The 19533-nt window shown below is 45.3% G+C and overlaps 1 protein-coding gene across 6 annotated transcripts in view; it reads left to right on the top strand.

Moving 5' to 3' along the window:
• sash1a (SAM and SH3 domain containing 1a) overlaps nucleotides 1-19533 on the top strand; it is a 223602-nt gene that overhangs the window by 189175 nt on the left and 14894 nt on the right. For 3 of the 6 annotated variants that reach the window (XM_056294008.1, XM_056294012.1, XM_056294013.1), the window contains exons 5-15: nucleotides 110-150; nucleotides 1901-2017; nucleotides 2168-2280; nucleotides 3508-3606; nucleotides 9418-9553; nucleotides 9738-10168; nucleotides 14398-14472; nucleotides 14711-14854; nucleotides 15899-16031; nucleotides 17954-18123; nucleotides 19272-19481. In XM_056294008.1, coding sequence (XP_056149983.1) covers nucleotides 110-150; nucleotides 1901-2017; nucleotides 2168-2280; nucleotides 3508-3606; nucleotides 9418-9553; nucleotides 9738-10168; nucleotides 14398-14472; nucleotides 14711-14854; nucleotides 15899-16031; nucleotides 17954-18123; nucleotides 19272-19481 — 1669 coding nt within the window. The remainder of the gene's footprint in view (nucleotides 1-109; nucleotides 151-1900; nucleotides 2018-2167; nucleotides 2281-3507; nucleotides 3607-9417; nucleotides 9554-9737; nucleotides 10169-14397; nucleotides 14473-14710; nucleotides 14855-15898; nucleotides 16032-17953; nucleotides 18124-19271; nucleotides 19482-19533) is intronic. The other 3 variants (XM_056294009.1, XM_056294011.1, XM_056294010.1) reach the window with 3 other exon arrangements.

Raw genomic sequence — 19533 nt, 5'->3', positions numbered from 1 at the left:
GCTGCATGCAGCAGAAACAAGAGAAATGATAATGATGTGCGATGTGAGACGGAAGGGGACGTTTGTGTTTTTCTAATGCTGACTTTCTCTGGCATTCCTCTTTCTCCAGAATGCCCCTGCACAAGTCGAGCTCCGAGGATGGATCTGGAGGTAAGTCAAAAATTATTTTTGCTCAGCCTTTTTGTATTTTTCAACACCAAATGTGCCATTTTGAGGGGAAGGAGGGTAAACTCAGTCTGTCCCGTGTGTGTGTGCATACGTTTGTGTTCTGCTCGATTTAGCAAATTCATTTCAGACATGAGACACAAAGAGGGTGGAGAGAAAAGTAGAGGATGTGAATGAGAACACAAAAATGGAGAGAGCGAGAGAGAGAGAGAGAGAGAGAGAGAGAGAGAGAGAGAGAGAGAGAGAGAGAGAGAGAGAGAGAGAATTAAGAGAACAAGGGAAAGCACCAGGTAGAATGTGTAGGTTTTCCATTGTTCTTTAGACATTGTATATATTAATATTTGTGTATGGTGGCGGTATTGAGGGATTTCAGGCATCTATTCATTAAAGACATTTCTAGATCTTCATGTGGACAGTGTGTGTAAGGCAGTGAAGTTCAACATGTCAGGATGTCGGATGTTGTGCTAAAGTATACATGATGAGCGGAAAACTAAGATTTGGAAAACAGTGTGATTCTAGCATTACTAGCATATTTAAAGTTTTCTGACTGGTAATGAGATCAAAAGCCTGAAAGGCAGTCTGTCATGGCTGCAGATGTGAGGAACACTGCAGAGACATAGACCAGCTACATGCTGGAGAGTATCTCTTAACATTAGAGCGACCAAGGCTGTCATTTCAAGTTTTGCGTTTTCAAAGTTTAATAACTTTGTGGAAAAAAAAGATACAGACCTGCCACCCCCGGAATGCTCCTAAGATTGCATATATTTGCATTAAATTTAGTTTTAGATCAATTGCACAAAAAAAAGTTATAAGGTCTACCTAAAAAAAAAACCATGAGCGGTCAAAATGACCACTCGTTATTTGCGCGTGATCGTGCATGTCATTTCCTTTGCAAAGTTCATTGCTCTGTCCTGGAAGCACACTAGCATTCTCCAGTGAAGAGTAATAGTCTAAACTTGATTTTTGATTATTGCCAACATGTCTGGTTACGGGCGCCATTACAGACGCACCATGACTACCACCGAGGCGTTGCAGTATTTACAGGCGTTGGACAGTGGCGATTTCAGTTGACGATTGATTACAATACAGTAAAAAACAATGGCCATTATCTCACACATCCTGTATTTTAAACTATAAATCGCACATTATTATATTGTTTTATATGTTTCTATGGATCTGTGGATGAAACCTTTTCATAAAGACCAACTGTCTTATGGAAAAGCACTGGTGAGATCTCTATTCTCTGCGCTCAGTGTTGCCTCCCAGTGTCTGCGTATGAGTGAGTGTGAACCTCCCAGGCAGATAAAGTGTCTAAATACCTAGGCTGGTTTGTTTGGACAGGGACAGACATGGAGAGAAGACACATCTGTACACAGGAAGAGACAGAAAATAACAGAGAGCAAGGGTTGTGGAGGGGTCATGCTTTGTTTGCGTTTCCTGTATACATACACACACTGTGCGCATACATGCACACTCACGCACACTTACTGTATAATGTGAATTGCGTTGGTGGTTCTGGCTGAATAGAGTGTCCTATTTTCTGTGCCATTATAATCAGACAGCCATGCACACGTAGTGCACACCTTGTGCTTTTTTCATTTAGTCAGACACCGCTCAGTAATGAAGAGAAAGGGAGTCGCAGTCTGTTGTCGTTTATTGAATCAGTTGTGTTATTCCTCTGCTTTCTCTTTCTCTCTTTCCCCCTCGCTTATCTTGAACCTCCGGCGCCCATCAGGCAAATGGGACAATAAGAAGAAAAACAAATCCTTTTGGCAGAACTTCCGCAAGTCTCAGCACAAGCCTGTGATGCGACAGACATCCAAAGGTAGCTCATCCGAGTTACTTGACACAAGTAATTTTTTTTTATTATGAATTTTTGACATTTGATTTATATTTTTTAACAACTTTATTGTGCTATTTTTTTTGGATTACACTGTGTCGTATCAGTGGTGCCCTAGATATGACCCTCTGCTTTTGCTTCTCACCCCATTGCGCCCTTCAGGAGAGGACATCGGGTATGTGGCCAGTGAGATCACCATGAGCGATGAAGAGCGCATCCAGCTTATGATGATGGTCAAGGAGAAGATGATCACTGTAGAGGAGGCGCTGGCTCGGGTAGGAACCTCCTCCAACTTGCCTTTTCATCTTTGACATCCCCACTTTCTACACTACCCCCCGCTCTCTTAGCCTCCCTTCACCCCACCCATCCCCAAATGTCCCCTCTACTGTATCCTGGGTTAGTATTGTTTTCAGCCTGCCATCCCCATTGCTCCATGCTCCTGCCGTAGCTGTGGCCTGCTAACATGACTCACTCCTACTAACCCAATGTTGGCCCCGCATCGTAACTCTGCATTGCCTTCTTTACATACACACACACAGACTCCAGACCGTTGGTGTTTCAGGGATTCAACAGTGTTGGGATTTGGGGGGGGGTCTGGGGTTCTTGGAGTGTGTGTGGGTGTGTTGCGCTGTCAACGCTCCAGGCAGTAATGGACATGGTAACTCAATAGCCCCATCTGTTGGTGCTGGTGTTCTGGTGCGTTGTCGATTTCCTTTCTCAGGTGGATATTGTTGACTTGGCTTCCCTTTGATTGTATCTTATTCTTTCTGTTATTTGTCATTTTCTCTTTGCTCACACCCCCTCCTTGGCTAGTCTTTTTCTTTCTTTCTTTCTTTCTTTTTTCATTCTTTCTTCCTTACTTTCTTTCTTTCTTTCTTGAGTTTACCTTCAAAACCTTTCCTTCCTTCCTTCCTTCCCTCCTTTGTGTTTATCACCTCCTGTATATAGCCATGCCAAATGGTACCATGACTTTCCGGCAGCATTGTAGCATGAGGTCTCTCTCCACAAGGCAGACATTGAATGTCCTCTGATTCCTCTCCAAATCTTTGGTCTTCCATGGGGTGATGACCTGGTCACGCCATCACTCACTTGTTATTTCTCTCTGACTCAAGGATCAATGATCAGCCTCAGTGGACAGTTGTTTGGTTTTGGTTTTGGTTTTTCTTTTCTTTTTCTTTTTTTCTTTTTTTTTTTACTGTTGCGTCTGTGATGTCTTTGTTTAGTGTGTGATGTGGATCACTGACAAGATGTTCAGTTTCAATTTCCTACAACATTGTGAAATGTTGTTTCTGGTATTGGTGTGTGTGCGTGTGTGCATATTTGCCTGTATGTATGTCTACACATGTGCAATTGCACTTATTGTCCCACATCCACATCGTCGTCGTTTGTCTGTTTTGTTTGTGAATGCGTGTGTGTGTGTGCTGAGAGCTCTAGATTGCTGGGTGAGTGTGGGCAGCCCTGCCCCGTTCCCCTGTCTCTCTAAACTCTTGTTCTCCATGTAGCTGAAGGAGTATGAGCGCAGCAGACAGTCCAGCAGTACTGACACTGCAGAGTGGACTGACGGATCCTCACCCAATCTAAACCAGTCCTCAAACTGCAATGTAAGTACCCCTTGAGACCTCTCAACCCTGACCTCTCACCCCCTCACCCCTCACTCTTCACCTTGATCACCTCTCAGTGACCTCAGTAACACTCTTTCCTATAAAGAATATGAATTAGGTTGGCTTTTTTTCCCCCCTTTTTGGAGCATGTGGGGTATGTGCAGGTGTGTGTTAAATTTTATTGTGTGTGTGTGTGTGTGTGTGTGTGTGTGTGTGTGTGTGTGTGTGTGTGTGTGTGTGTGTGTGTGTGTGTGAGTGACTGTATCACTGTAACATATAAAAATGGGAATAAGTCTACCTATGTAAATACATTGTCCTTGCCCATAATTTGCACAGAGCTTAATCTCGGTATTCCTGTAGGTGTAATCTGTACAGCAGAGGGTTCTTGGCTGACAGGGCCTAGAACAGCCAGACAGGAAAGGTGGCTGTGCAGGGTGGTCTTCTTTTTTTTCTGAGGCTAAACTAATGAGTGCCATTCATAATTAAGGCACATACATTCATTGTGTAATCAGTTCTCTTCCAGGTTATAGCCAATGACTTTACCTCTTTCTTGGCTTCTCATATGAAAGTCTATCCCCATTTGATGGCCTAATTTGCTGCCACTGTGACAAGAAAATAGTCTTCTGGGTATCAAACTGAAGTATTCTGACAACAATCGGTCATAATTGTAATCTGTGGTGTGCCAAGAGGAGCACTGGACAAATTCTGTCTCCACCCTGCTCCTCCACCCTGTGGTGCTGATACAAGACTCTTGTCAAAAGTGGTCTTATCCACATGGTGTTGTGGATTTGTCCATGGCAGCTGTGGCCTCCAGAGAGAAAGGTTCTGAATCTTCCCTCTTGAAGTGAGTCAGGGTCTCCTCTTTGCAGATGTTTTTTGTTGGGCCAAACCTTAAACACTCAGGTCCTGTAGGATCAAGTGTGACGTATGCTGACGGTCTAAAGGGAAGCAGTGTGTTTTTGTGTCAGTTCAGTAGTTGACTTGAAGGATCCAGGCCAAGGATGTACTGCTTTGGGTGGGGGAGGTTCCTTTTCATAGATGTTGCACTACACCGATTTATAGGGAAAATAAAATCCTACACACCAACTTGTTCTTCTAGTGGAATTGTTTTGCACCCAGTTTATCCCAAGAACAAAATACCAACTATTCTGAGTAATGCTCAATGTGTCTGTGTATCAAAACTTGCCACTAATCTGCTGCTCAACGGCTTGCGGCTTTGATATGCACTAAAAACAGCCTCTGCCATTTGCCCTTTCCTGCTTCGTGCAGTTTGCATGCGTGCTGCAGTTCTCATGTTCTTGCAATCGAAATGAGGGGAGGGTTGATCCAATAGCTTTCAGACTGACTTGCTTTACAGAATTGCAGGGGTAGATTTAGTTTATTATGACTGCTTTTTGAGTGGATGAACGTGCTGTCGAATGCTAATGTATGTTTATGATATTCATATACCTGGTTTCTAATGTACCTATGACTTTATCAATTTTTAATAAAGAACTCATGAAAAAAATAAAATAGCACACTATGAAAGGTGCGTGCTAAACTTTCCTTCCAGGGCAAAACTGATTATATTCCTCCACGTTATGGTTGGACGCATAGTGCCAAGTGGATCTGCAGCCTCAAGTCTTGTCTGCTGCCTGACAGGGCCTTTTGGTATGGTACTATATGTAGTGCCAGTTTTCTAATGAGCTGATCAGTCTGTACACTCTGGCGTTACCCCTCTTCCTGTCTGCAGAGGGAGATTAATAGATGGGGGAGAGGATGGAGGCATGACTGGAGGCGTATTGTTCAGAGGAACACACAGCTTGTCTTTAGGGGCTGCTAGCGAATGCACAGGCTGGAGGCAGAGAGGAAACGAGGGAGAGAGAGAGAGAGAGGACAAAGACCGCTCACTCACCCCCTCAAAGGATTTTTTTTGGGGGGGGGGGTACTCTGTAAATACCCCAGTCCTGAAATGGGCCAGGAAATTCAGGAAATATGGTGCTCTGTCAGGGCCCTGGGGGCGTGTGTAATGTAATGCCCTCCCAACTCACTCCCCCATTGAATGGAATTAGGTCATCCCCAACTTCAAACGGTTAATGTGTGAATGCATGTGTGTGTCTGCGTATGTATGTACATATATCTGCCTGTGAATGTGCATTTTAGGAGACACTAGGTTCCTGAAGCATACATCCAAGTGTGCATGCATGAGCTTTTATACGGTTGTAGTATACTACATCAGGCATCCAGCCCTGGGTTGCACTGTCTTTGAATGCTTTGTATCCTGTTGGCCTCCTGTCTCTAGCGGTCTCTGTCTCTCTACAATCTGTCTTCCCTGGCGATCAGAGCCCCACATTCCAGGGCCGGCCATTAGAGATGTGGGGGCCAAGGCAGGGTCAGAGGGGCTCAAACGCTGGGATTGTTCTCCAGGCACAACACGCCTTTTCTCTGCTCACTACGAGGCACGGCGCGTCCAAACAGCCCCTCATTCCTAAGGGCTGCGTTCACTGAGCGCGTCTGTGTCGGGCAGCGTGTGCACAAGGGGGCACCGATTACTATTTTGGAATTTTGTGAGCATTTAGTGTGTTTGTACTGTACTGTGGATATGCCGAAGCCACACTGGGTTACCTGTGGAAGGTTAACGCCAAGAACTGCATAGTTGGTTTTCCGAAATGCCCGAGGCGGTGAGTACCAAGTCACACCAGACTGTTTCATTGTTCTGAATTAGATTCCAAGGAGATGGTGGAGGGATAGGCGGCATCCTGTGTGCACATTGAAACTGTCCATTTATTTGCAGTTTTACGCCATCTCCCTGGTATTTGGCAGTGACCACCGGAGCAAGTTTTGTGGCTAAAATTTTAATTATGGCTGCGGCATTGTTGCAGTGACATGAGCGCTGATGGCAACCTTTCAGCCCCCGTTGATTCATGGACTCATATTTTTTCTTTGCATCCTTTATCCCACGCTCTCTCTCTGCCTTTCTCTCTTACTCTCTAGTCATTTGTATGGACGATGTTCCTCAGGGCTGTATAAAGACATATATTTCAGTGTCACCTCTTTATTCTGTCTCGTGAGGTCAGAATAAACAGTTGGAAGAGGGGGGTTGTTCTCCCCCACACAGTCACTTCACACGCTGGTCGTGAATTGAGATTGAAATACAGTGACTTTGTAGGAGACACTGTGCTCCTTTCCGCCTCCCGATGACTGCTGCTGAAACAGAGCTGAGATCCCAGGAGTGGACCCCGCTCCAGCATTCAGTGGGCTGGATCATCTAGTCTCTCCCCTGTCTCTTTTATCAATCCTCGCAGATGCAGACCTGTTATTACAGTGCATTCTCCATTGCCATGACGCTCTAGTGTCCTCAAGGGTAAATGGAAAGTGAAAGATGCCATTGCCAAACTTTTGTGGTTCAGCTGATGGATTCTTGAGTGAGGAGGGGGTGAGTGGGTGGTGGAGGGGGACAGGGCAGTGAAGTTTAGAGGTTCTCGGAACGTAGCTCTGTGGTTTCATAAACCAAGAGACTCTCATCGGGCCAAATGGGAGGGCACACCCCAGCAATGGTCTGCAAGGCTCGCTGATAGAGGAATGGAGTGTTGGACACTGACAGCAAATGCTAAGGAGAGGAGAGGGAGATGGAGGGAACACACGGGATGGCACCGTGGTTAACAGGCACAAGACCCCCTCAGCAGCACCGTGGGAGGTTTTGCAACGTGCAGATTCACGCGCATGGAATGGGCTGGTTGTGATATTCAATAGGTGCAGTGGTGGCTTTGTGGATGGTCAGGCCTATTCGTACCCATCAAGCCACAGTTGTTGACCTCAGGCCTGCTGTGAGTCAGCAGCCTTCGAGCCAGGTTTGTGGTCTAACCTTGACAACAGTGAGAAAGCTGCTTCCTTTTTGTTCATTTAGAACTGCTGTGCAGAGCTGCATTATCACTAAATCAGAGGTTGAAAGGCTTGCTCTGCAGGCCTCTTCTGCCGTGCTCAGTGCAGTTTGGGCTGTGTTTAGGAGAAAAAATTGGCATTTGTGTACATTTGTGCCTATCTGTAAGCATTTGTGCGTGTCTCTGTGCACCCTTGCTTTATATACTTAGATGTGTGCATGCCTTGTTGCAAACGATGCGATCAACCTTGGCCAAAGAGCTGGCCAGTATTTGACCAGAGCCAGTGTTGTTGCTGTGGAAACCAGTGGAAAATAGAAACAAGTTGAGTTGTTTTAGTGCCATCGTAATGACTTAAGTCCCTGCCAGAGCTCAGCTCATCATCATCATTATATGGTGACAGCACAAATTCTACACACACACACAAATGTACAGAATGGTTATTCTTGTGGGGCTTTGCTGTGTGTGTGTATGTTTGTGTTTGTGCGTGTACTATATAGTATGCAGCAGGGGTGTGCTTCCAGATTGGAGAGAAAGATGAGTATGTATGAATGGTTTTGAGTTGATGAAGCTGCATGTAGCATTCCTATTCTTATCCACTCTGCTGTACTGTGCCGAGACTTGTAATTCTCAGGCCGTAGACTGAGGTGATTGAGAAAGAGAAACATAATACTAAAACACATACAGCCATTTCTCATTATGAAGTACACATCCATTTCCTCTGGAGTAAATGGCCTGTGAAGGCTGCCAATATAATGCCTTGTGATTTCACTGGAACGTGAGCATCCACTGCAGCAAAGATTTATTGTCCTGCATACTTGATTGTTTTGTCCAATGTATTATCCTTGGGTTTCCAACGAAGATGTACTGTCCCGCAATGCTGTGTGCCTTCATCTCCAGTCCTCATGTTCTCACCTCACTAACGACGACTCTTCACCCTAAACATACAATCCATCCTCCTCAGCATAACCGCCATCAATCTCCAAATCCTCAGTGCCTAAAATCGCCTGAGGTGCATTAGGACAAACCAAATGTGTTTTATTACTTTGATAATGTAGATCTATGTATTTATTTATTTATTTTCCCCGCAGGTCTGAAATTACCTACTGTAGTAGTCTGCACTGGGGGAGTGAGGGAAGTGTGGTTGGGGGTTATGCACTGGCACAAAAAAAGCTATTAGCGATATCAAATAGTGCTTTACTTTATGAAAAATGTGTTATGTGTAAATCTAGTTGGCACATCTCTCTGATTGGAATAGCTCAAAGAGAAGGCTTTCTACTCTTAAGTAGATTAGCAGGTTTTAGCCACCCCAACTGCGCTGCATAATAGTACAGTGCTAATGTTCCAGTCCCTATGGTAATACAAGGACATGCTCGCTTCAGTAAAACTCAGAGCGGCTACCAATCAGAGAACAGTTGCACAATGAGCAGCGCAGGCTTGCAAAAACCTGTGCTGCCCCCTTCCCCCCCCCCTTTCTCTCTCTCTGCAAAGCGCATGCAATTGTGCTTTGCACCCCCTTTTCGCATTTGCTGAGTGTGCGGAGGCAGAGCAAACGGATGAGAGGGATAGAACCAGAAGAGATTATCTACTAGTTAACAGATTGCAGATGTAGTTGTTATCTCTGATGGATAAAGAAAAATTGTTAAAATGGCACTCTAAATATACTTGAATGTCCTTTTAATATACCTGGGTGGCCTGTCCGGGTGAAGCCATATGTGGTGAAACACTGCTGCTAAACACATCAAATTACCACTGATCAGATGCCAGAGATTATGGTCCAGTTTGAATTTCCAAAATCACATTGTACAGGAACCTGTAATACTCAGGCTTGTTTGTATTTTACAGATGTCTTTTGGGGTTTGGCTTTATTGCAAGAATATTGCTAAATGTCAGTTTTTCCCTTTTGATATGCCCCCCCCCCCACACTGTGACCTTACCCTCTCTCTGCCACCAGTCACGTGAGCAGTCAGACGATGAACAGTCAGAGGACTCGGTGAAGTTTAAGAGACTCCACAAGCTGGTCAACTCCACCCGCCGTGTCAGGAAGAAACTCATTAAGGTGGAAGAGGGCAGAAAACATGGCTCTGAAGGTCAGGACCCCATCCTTAGACTATGTTTAGGAACTAATCGCAATACTAATTTCCTCTGAAATGGTGCAGTTTAATTTCAAACTGTGGCTATTTATAGTAATCAGTCAGCAGTTTGTTTAGCATGTTTGTTCATAGTGTTAAGAGTAACCAATTCTATCTAATGCATCTTTTGCCCTCCCGATAGATTCTCTGAGTCTGGAGGCATCCCCCACCTGTGAAGACAATACAGCTCTGTACACAGGAGTCTTGAAGAAGCCCCCTTTGCCCCAGGATACTTCCTTGTCCTCCTTGCCGTCTCTTATCCAGGATCAGTTGTCTCTGGATGGAGACACAGACAGTCTGACCACCTCCCCCTCCTCCAGCAGCTTGGACACCTGGTCAGGACACAAGTTGGTCAAGACTTTCAATAAGTCTTCCAGTACCCACGGTCTCATTCGGCCCCCCAGGAGAACCCCAGTCGTCTCCGGAGGCCTGGGAGGTTCCATTGCAGGTGTTGGAGGCAGCGGCTCCTCCATCTCAGAGTTGGACAGCTGTGGATTGGATGACGAGGGGAAGCTGTCGCGCTCCACCACCGACGGCGAGATGCGGAAGGCGCTGGGCTCCGTCTCCCACGGGGTAAGTAACAAAGAGAGTCTCTACGCCTTCTATGGCCTGACCAAACCCCGCCCTAAACCCCATTCCCAGTCCCGCTTCCTGGTCTTGTTGGATGACGATCCGCAGGCCAGCCCCAAACACCAACCAGCCAACAGGCACCACAGCAGCTGGACACACCGGAAACCCGACCCCAACTACGCTTACTCCACCAAGCACCTACTGTACCAGCGGTCGCGCAACACCAAGATGCCTGCCTCACCCCTGTCCACCACACCTGCCTCCCCTGCTCGTTGTGATGTAGCAAAATCGAAGGGCTTTGGAGGCGGGGGAGGGGGCTGGCCATTCCCCTCTCGCAGGCTGCGTGGCAGAACCGCAGTCAGTGAGCTGAACATCACCTACGTGGTAGAACGGAGCTTGTACGGCCACCTCAACTGGGCCCAGCTGGTGCGCCCCGTCACCCTCAGCCGCGCTGAGCGCCGCTGTCTGTTGGAGGAAGACCGTGAGGCCGACAGGAAGTGGGCGGCCAGCGTAGACCGCTGCACCAAGCGTGTGCTCTTACGCATCCAGCAGAAGTCTGTGAGTTTAGCCCGTGAGGCTAAAATTGACCGCCTCCTGTGAGCAGAAGGGCTTGGTGTTACGGTGTATGTCAAAGTTGCTGAATAGCTCACATACAACCTTTAAGGCTACGGTCACACGTGCGAAATTAACATTTATGAATATTCGCCTCCTGTTCATTACCATTCTATGCGAGCGAAGGGACAAATAAAACTTTTGCTTCCGGTAGCAAAAGACATTTGCGTCTTCGCTTCACGTGAAATTCAACTTTGATGTACTTGGACCGGCGAATTCGCAGCCTCAACCAATAGCAAAGAGGTGCGTGTGGGTGACCCCACTTGGCTGTAGTTTTCTTCGTGAGGCAGGATGGAGGAGACTCTATCGTTGCTGTGTCTGACCAGCTGGTATTGTATGACATCGCCCATGAAAACTACAAACTGCACCACAAGAGAGGTGCTGCCTGGCTGGCAGTGAGTCGGGAGACAGGCGTCGAACATAAATAAATGGAAAATTTATTAATAACATCAATTTATAATTCATGGTATACAAATATAACTTGTACGCCAATGTTTTTCCTCCGTATTTGTCCATGAAACTATACCATGTACAAGTGAGACAGTTAAGTGAAAACATTTATTTATTGTTCTCTGGACTTCAGTGTATATTTTCCCGTCGCAAAACCAACCACTGCTCAAACGGACTACAAACCAGCAAACTGATTTCCGTGTGCGTCACACCCTGCACGTCCCACATTCAGCACAACAACATACAAATTTCACCTCGGCAGGTGATGGTCAGTTGCCTGCATTTGCACATGTGTGACAGTAGCCTAAGAGAAGGGATTTATGATCCCTAGTTATAACCATACAAAGGGGACTAGATGAGTCAAACTACAGCCACTTGTCCATTTCAGAAATATCTATATTGAGGGAGGGAAAGAAGGGGAAGAAATGCACATACTAAATGTCAGGAAATGACTGTCCAAGTGTCCCAACCTAGGGGTTAAGAAAGCTACAAATGCCTTTTATAAATGTCACCCGGCACAAGTAAATGCCTGCAAATGCAGACCCAACCCCCTCTGGCCCCTGCAGGCAGAAGAAATGTTGTATAAGCCGGTCCCTGCTGCTCATCTGTGACTCTAAGGCAGCACGTGGCCTTCAACACATCTCACAGGTTCTGGCCTAAAGCATCATTAAATCATAATAGTACGGTATCAAAGCCAAGAGACTGACTTACCTGTCAGTTTTGATCAGTATGGCACCGTGGATTAGTGATGAAAACGGTCACCTGACATTTCCATACTTCCGGGTTAAAGCCCAGCCCGTGTATCTGCGGTTTGCATGCTCTCCATGTTGTTCCGTGGCTTTCATCTGGTTACTCCAGTTTCACTCCAAAGCCATGCAGGTTAGATGAAGTGGACACTGAGGGCGTGAAGTAAAGTAAGACTCGCTATTCAGTGCCGGGATGTCACAGCGGTGAGTGAGAGCTCCAACTGGAAAGTGAAGGGCCCAAACTGTTTGTTTCAATTAAAGGGAGCACTGAACTAGCTGGCTGCCCAAAACAGCAGAGTTAAGAGAAGTGGAACAGTACACCATCAGGGTTTTAATCTCTGTCATCTACTGGTACAACACTTTTCAGTGAACAGTGGACAAAATGCAAGTCTCTTGCACACAGTTTAGTTTTATGCTATCTTTGTAAGCCTGTGACATTGTGTACTTTTTTACATTTTGACTTTCTCCACTGCAAACTGCTTGTTAGGGCGGTGGGTGGTGTGGCGGTCTGTTCCATCACCGGTTCGAATCGCTGTGTTAACCTCTGGCTTGGTCGGGCAACCCTACAGACACAATTGGCCGTGTCTGCGGGTGGGAAGCCGGATGTGGGTATGTGTCCTGGTCGCTGCACTAGCGCCTCCTCTGGTCGGTCGGTTCGCCTGTTCAGGGGGGAGAGGGAACTGGAGGGAATAGCGTGATCCTCCCACGCGCTACATCCCCCTGGCGAAACTCCTCACTGTCAGGTGAAAAGAAGTGGCTGGCGTCTCCACATGTATCGGAGGAGGCATGTGGTAGTCTGCAGCCCTCCCTGGATCAGCAGAGGGGGTGGAGCAGTGATCAGGACGGCTCGGAAGAGTGGCATAATTGGCCAGATGCAATTGCGGAGTAAAAAACGGGGGGGGGGGTAATTGTAAATGACAAGAATCAACAAAAGTTGTAGTGCTAAACCTAAAAAAAGGGGGCGGGCAGTGCTGCTAGCAAGTTAACTACCCCTCCAGCACCCAGGTGACATCCCTGTATCTATAAGCACACGGACATATTGGTTGTGATGTAACAGCTATTCTGCAGCTTTGATGAAGCCTGTATCCCGCCCTGCGCTGGTGAAATCACAAGGTCGTACTCATTCAAAGATATTTTGAATCCACCCTTTCCGTTGTTGCTTTTTGTGTTATTCTTTTTGGCTTGTATCTCTCTAGTTGCGGATGTTGTGATTTTTTTTTTTATTATTCTTTATTTTCAACTTTCCTCATAATGTTCTTTGGAAGATATGCTTCTGGGTCATGGCCATTCCATCATCGAACATCATCATCAGCTTCAGAGTTTTTTTTTTTTTTTTTTTGGACATCTCCTCAGACTCTTCTCAAAACTACGTTTTCCCAAACAGTTGTGATGCGGACCGCAGCTGTGGACATCAAATATAAAAAAAAAAACCTTATCACATGGAGGATCCTGGACCAGAGCTTCTGTAAAATCGGTTCAGTAGATTAGACGTAATGCTGTCTGAAACAGAATGAATTACATTTGGTGTCTAAAATGTTTATGGGAAGACACATTAAGAGCGTCTGCACGTCAATACATGCTTGTTTGTGACCCAGTTTTGCTACTTAAGGAAACTAAGCTGCTTGAATGATGAGATCTTCAGCCCCCCCCACACACACACCACACACACTCACACAGACTCTACAATTCACACACACAATTCACACACCATCTCAAATTCCACCCTTATCATGTTCTTGATGTCAGACAGTGAGAGGAAAAAGAAAATCTCTCCATTGCCCTGCAAACTTAATATACGTAATATGCTCCCTCTGATAATGTCTGTTGTGGCCGCATTTTTGGCCCTGGTCTTCTTGGAAACTGCTATGTGCTCTCGTCCGTTAGAGACTTAAAGCTGTGCACACTTTTTAAGTACTCACAGACCTTTATGATGTGCATGTTTCCATGCTACGCGTAATTGCACATTTCTCATTATTAACCCCAAGGCAATCGTTGGGAGTGGGTAAATTAAATGTATGTTCACTTGTAAAAGTCATTTCAGCCTGGCCACATCAAGTAGCTTCATTTAGTTTTCTTCTGTGTGTCCAAATTTAAAACGTGAACCATTTGTCAGATAACATTTACCACAGTGGCCAAAATAAAAGCTTTTTTGACCAATACAGCACATTCAATCGGAAATTTAAAGAGGTCCTCATATAATAAGTTTGCATCATGTCTGTTTGCTGTCCACAATCCCATGTGAGATCATACCACCACATAATATTCATATACAGACTCATACATTAATTGAAATGCTGTGTTTTGCCAAGCATGATTCATTGTGATTTGACTCACTGGGTGTGGATGTTGAGTTGGTGTAATTTGAATTAGGGCAGTTCCCAGTGAGACTGACCCCTGTGATTGTCTTTTGCCCTCCCCCTGTAGAGGACGTGTAGTTTTGGAGGATTCGACCTCTCCAACCGTTCACTCCATGTGGTCAACGCAGACTCTGAGGCCAATGTAAGTACTGGCAGCTTGACGAATTCGAAGGGGCTGTTGGCGTCACAAGGGAGGCTGGATAGTCACATTAGATTAGCGGTTTCCCTCTGTGTGTTTCTGCCTATTCTATGCCTCCGCCACCCTTTTTCTTCTCACCTTTGTCTCGTTATCTCCTGTCCTCACCTTCATTCCCCACGCCATCCTCCTGTCCTGTTCTCTCCCCTACCTACCCGCTCCCCACCATACTGTCCTCCATCAGAGCAAAGAACAGGAGGCTCTGTACAGAGAGGTTGTCAAGTCCCCCACCACGTCTCGCATCTCACTGGGCAAGAAGGTCAAGTCCGTCAAGGAGACCATGAGGAAACGGATGTCAAAGAAGTACAGCAGCTCCCTGTCTGAGCAGGTTAGATGCAAACACACACTTGTCAACGGAGCTGTATTATGCCCATAATCCTCAGTCAACAGCGAGCCATGCTCAGCTGTGAAGGAATAAAAGCTCTTCGTGTCCTGCAAATATTTACAGTACGATTCTTGATATAGGCACGCTTCCTGTCCACAGGCTGCCTTTTAGACTTAGGGGGAGATGGAGTGTTTGTTTTGGTTACAGAATAAACATGGATTCCACACACACACACACACATACACAAAAAGTTTAATATTTCGCTGAACTGTCCTCTCCCTGGGCCCACTGTGAAGGGTGGAGTGTGTGTTGCATGCTGAGCTCATGGAGTGATGCAAGTCTCCCCTAGGCTAGTGCCTAGGAAATGGGACTCTTTGGTTCAAGTGCAAGTGTACATGTGATCCGTGGCTTTAGTGGAGTCCCCAGTCCACATTACCCTGATTTGTGGGCTATCGGTGACTGTACCAGTGATCAGTAAGTTCTTAAGGTGTGGTGCTGCCCTGTAGACCATGTCATCTAAACATCCCCACCCCACCCCTAACAATTAAACAACTGTCCATTGTGGCAGCCTCTGCATGCTGGCCCAGATACCCTAGCATGAGTCATGACATCATCGCTCGGAAAGTGCAACCAGACATTATCTGCCAAGTTATAATGTGGAGAGACTTTTCATTTCAAACGCCACATTGCCACCTAGTGCTTATCTGGGATTTTCTTCTATCAAAGTAACCATGTATTTTGGGAGAAAGCCCACTGAGGCAAATTTGTAATTTGTGATGTTGGGCTATACAAATAAAATTGATTTGACTATTTTAATAATGATGGACTTATTTACATGTTTGATGAATGGTTGTCACCGCTTGTCTCTCCTTTTCCCCTTTTCTTTTACCTCTCCCCCTTCTCTCCTCCATCTTCTTGTTCTTTCTCCCACTTCTAATCACTTTTCTCTTAAATTCCCCATCTCCTAACCTTTTCCATGTCTGTGCTGTGTCTCTACTTTCGTTATCCCTCCGCTTTGGCATCTCCTCCTCTCTTGCTGATGTCTAGTCCAGTCCAGATGGGGCACCTGGCTCACCCCAGTCCCCCCAGCCAGACACCGACTCCCTGGAGAAGCCCAAGCTCAAGGCTGGGGGCTCGGTGGAGAGCCTCAGGAGCTCGCTCAGCGGACAGAGCTCCATGAGTAAGTGAAGCATTTTATTCCCAAACAAAGGGATTTTTTTTTTACCTTTTTATTCACTTCAAGTACTTTGTTGACCATTTTCCCATCTGTATTCAAGATTTCATGAAAGGTAACTGGATTCCTTTTGCCCACAAATAACATTTTTAAGAGGTCCTCGTTAACATGTAGCAGAAGGCAGATAGATTGATTTCAGTGGTACTATCAGTAAAATTTTGAGTTTATTATAGCAAAAAATGACCATTACATAATGGGGGAGTTGGAAGGCATTGTTGGTCTGTACCAATTGCAAAACAAGAGCTTTTCAGGTGCAAAATGTCTGGCTTTCAAAACCTGTGTTCCAGCCTGGAATCTTTATTTGGGTAAACAAACCAGTCGAGGCTCTCCGCCCTTCAGAAAGCCAATAAAACTGCCCCACACATTCATTTCTCCAAGCTTCTCGGCTTTTCAATATTGAGGAGACAGTTGTGCGATGCAGCTCTAAAGAATCCATGGAGCCTTGTCATCAAAAATTAAAATGATAAATGCTGCACCAAAAATAGAATAAATATAGGTATCTCTTTCGGAAGGGGGCAAAAACTTTGTTGACCATAAAGGCATAAAAGCCAACGCCAAGCTAGCCATGCTGCTGTTGAACAGGGAAGCAGCGTTATCATTAAATATATAGCCAGATGTGAGAAGTTATGAATATTTTCCAGTATCTTCGAACATGATTATCCTTTCATTTGACATGTCTGCAAGAGCTCTGCATAAGGTTGCCTACAAAATTGTGAGATCTTATTAGTGTTATTCGTGACACTTGCAGTCCATCAGTGGTTGCCTACATTTTTGGAAACATTTTACTGATTGTACCTTTGAATTGGCAAAACTCAGTCTTGGTCCTAGTTGAGAGCCTGGCAACAGTATTAGCGAGGTGTTGGGGGTCAGTCACCGTGTAGTTGAGGTTATAAACAAGTTATTTTATTTCTTGTGTGTTGGAGAGTGTTCACAGGTGATGAAGACATGACTTTTTAGGTTCATATAATTCCAGCAGTGTGGCGTTAATGTTGAAGTAGTGTACATGAGCACAGTTTTCCTTACACCAGCGTGAACAGTGTACATAATGGAACACTAGATGGTGCTCTCATCACAAATGTTTGGCTTCCGACTATTTTCAGATCCTCTCTAGCGAAGGCCTCTGGTGTCACATGAAAGCCATATGATAACATTGCTGAGAGATGGTCACAGAGTGCAGTTTGTTGTCATAATTACATGCAATCCCACCATGCTATCCAGTCTTCCTGATGTAGTAATCTCTATCGACATCTTATCTCAGTACAGTGGTTACTTCAGCTCTTAGTTTCTGTTTCTCCTTCGCTGCTTATCGACGCTTAGTCATTTCAAGTTCAGGATGAAGTCTGTGAAAACAGCCCGCCTGGGCTGGAGCTGTACAACACTGAAGGCTACACATGCACATGCGCACACACACACACACACACACACACACACACACACACACACACACACACACACACAAAGGCTGCAAGGCATACGGTAATGATTAGATAGGTTTTGTCTCTGTGGTTCTCTCAGACTCACATGATTTCATCACACTCACCAGATATGAAGTTTGCTCGGAAACATCAGCTCACTTCACACACTATCCTTGGCCACATCCCCAGTAGCCATGATGAGATGGGAGGTAGTCTGTGACTGTTCTTTGTCTGGGTTTAAAATGAAATACTTTTCATCTCCATGTGTCGTTAATGCAAAAGTGGAGGCAGAAGCATCTCAAAACACTTTGGCATTCAGTGCAAGTGAATTTTAAGCCGATATGAGAGCAGATTTTGGATATCACCACCAATGTAAAATGATGGTGTGTGTGTGTGTGTGTGTGTGTGTGTGTGTGTGTGTGTGTGTGTGTGTGTGTGTGTGTGTGTGTCAAGGTGGGCAGACTGTCAGCACCACAGACTCATCGGCCAGTAACAGAGAAAGTGTGAAGTCAGAGGATGGTGATGATGAAGAACCCCCCTACAGAGGACCATTCTGCGGTCGCGCTCGAGTCCACACTGACTTTACCCCCAGCCCGTACGACACGGACTCCCTCAAGCTGAAGGTGAAACACACAATTGTCAATAAAAAAAGAGACCACATTTAGTCATATGAGCTTGGTCTTTGCTATTGCAAACCCAACAAAACCTCTTTAGCACACTGTTTAGCCAGTTCAGGGTAGGGTAACACACACAGATTTGATGATACTTGGAAAATATGTTGTGAGGAGTAATCGACCTGTGTTTTATAAACTCCTGTTTTCTCCAGGAAAATGTTTTGCCTTTTCAGCAACACCCTGCTTCTCATTACACATTACAACCTGCTTGCCATTTACAACCAAAGATTTCTTTTGGCAAACTGAAAAGCTTTAGAGAATTTTATAAGTGAAGTGCCTTGCTCAAGAGCACTTTCACTAAATAGTTAGTTATTGGGGGAAGGCCAGGTGCTACTCAGGCCCATTCCCTGCTTCAGTTTTTTATGTGGGTCTGGGGTTCAGTCACAAGTGACAAACTGAAATCGGTGGCAAGGCAGTTCTCTAATCCAGTGTTTCTCAACCGGGGGCCCGCGGACCCCTAGTGGTCCGTGGTGTAATTGCAAGGGGTCCGTGAAAATAAAATATCTTTAAAAAAAGATCCTATGACATTTATAGAAATAGGATTACTTTACTCAAATGTGACTGAGACCTTTATCTACCTAAACTATAAAGGGTAACAGGACTTTTTTCTCTAATTACATCTGTTTCACAAGTGTAATTTATTGTATTTTAATAAGAGATCTCGCTCCCGTTTGCATTGTTAAAAGTTACTGCATAAAAATTCTGTTGTTACATATATCTGAAAGTTACTGAATACATATTCTGTTTTGTTACATATATCTGAAAGTTACTGCATAAGAATTCTGTTTTGTTAACTATATCTAAGTTACAACTGAAAGCTCGTATTTTTGCCCCAAAGAGTGAATAAATGCTATAATGCAATTTAAAATGCAGTTTCTACTGTTTCTATCAAATTGCAACCCCCCTCCCCCAAGATCAGGTGGAGGGGTCCTCAGGGTAGATCAAAAATACGCAGGGGGTCCAGGACCCCAAAAAGGTTGAGAACCACTGCTCTAATCTATATGATTCCATTCCCATCACTACCAGTGTTTTGGCTTTATTTAAGTAGTAAGCATGCACGAGGTAACCAGCCCACTCACATAAAGCTGATTTTCCAGCGCGGAGATGTGATCGACATCATCAGCAAGCCACCCATGGGAACATGGATGGGCCTGCTCAACAACAAGGTGGGCACCTTCAAGTTTATCTACGTGGATGTGCTGAGTGAAGAGGAGGAGAAGCCCAAGAGACCTGTGAGGAGGAGGAGGAAGGGCAGACCACCTAAACCCACCTCTGTGGAGGAACTGCTGGAGCGCATCAATCTCAAGGTAAGTAAAGAAAAAATATTTGAAAAACATTTTTTTGTTGTCTTGTATGGAG

Source organism: Lampris incognitus, chromosome 15 (genome assembly GCF_029633865.1).
Source record: "Lampris incognitus isolate fLamInc1 chromosome 15, fLamInc1.hap2, whole genome shotgun sequence".
Classification (NCBI taxonomy): Eukaryota; Metazoa; Chordata; class Actinopteri; order Lampriformes; family Lampridae; genus Lampris; species Lampris incognitus.
Note: the sequence above shows the minus strand (reverse complement) of the source record. Positions and strands in the feature narration are given on the sequence as shown.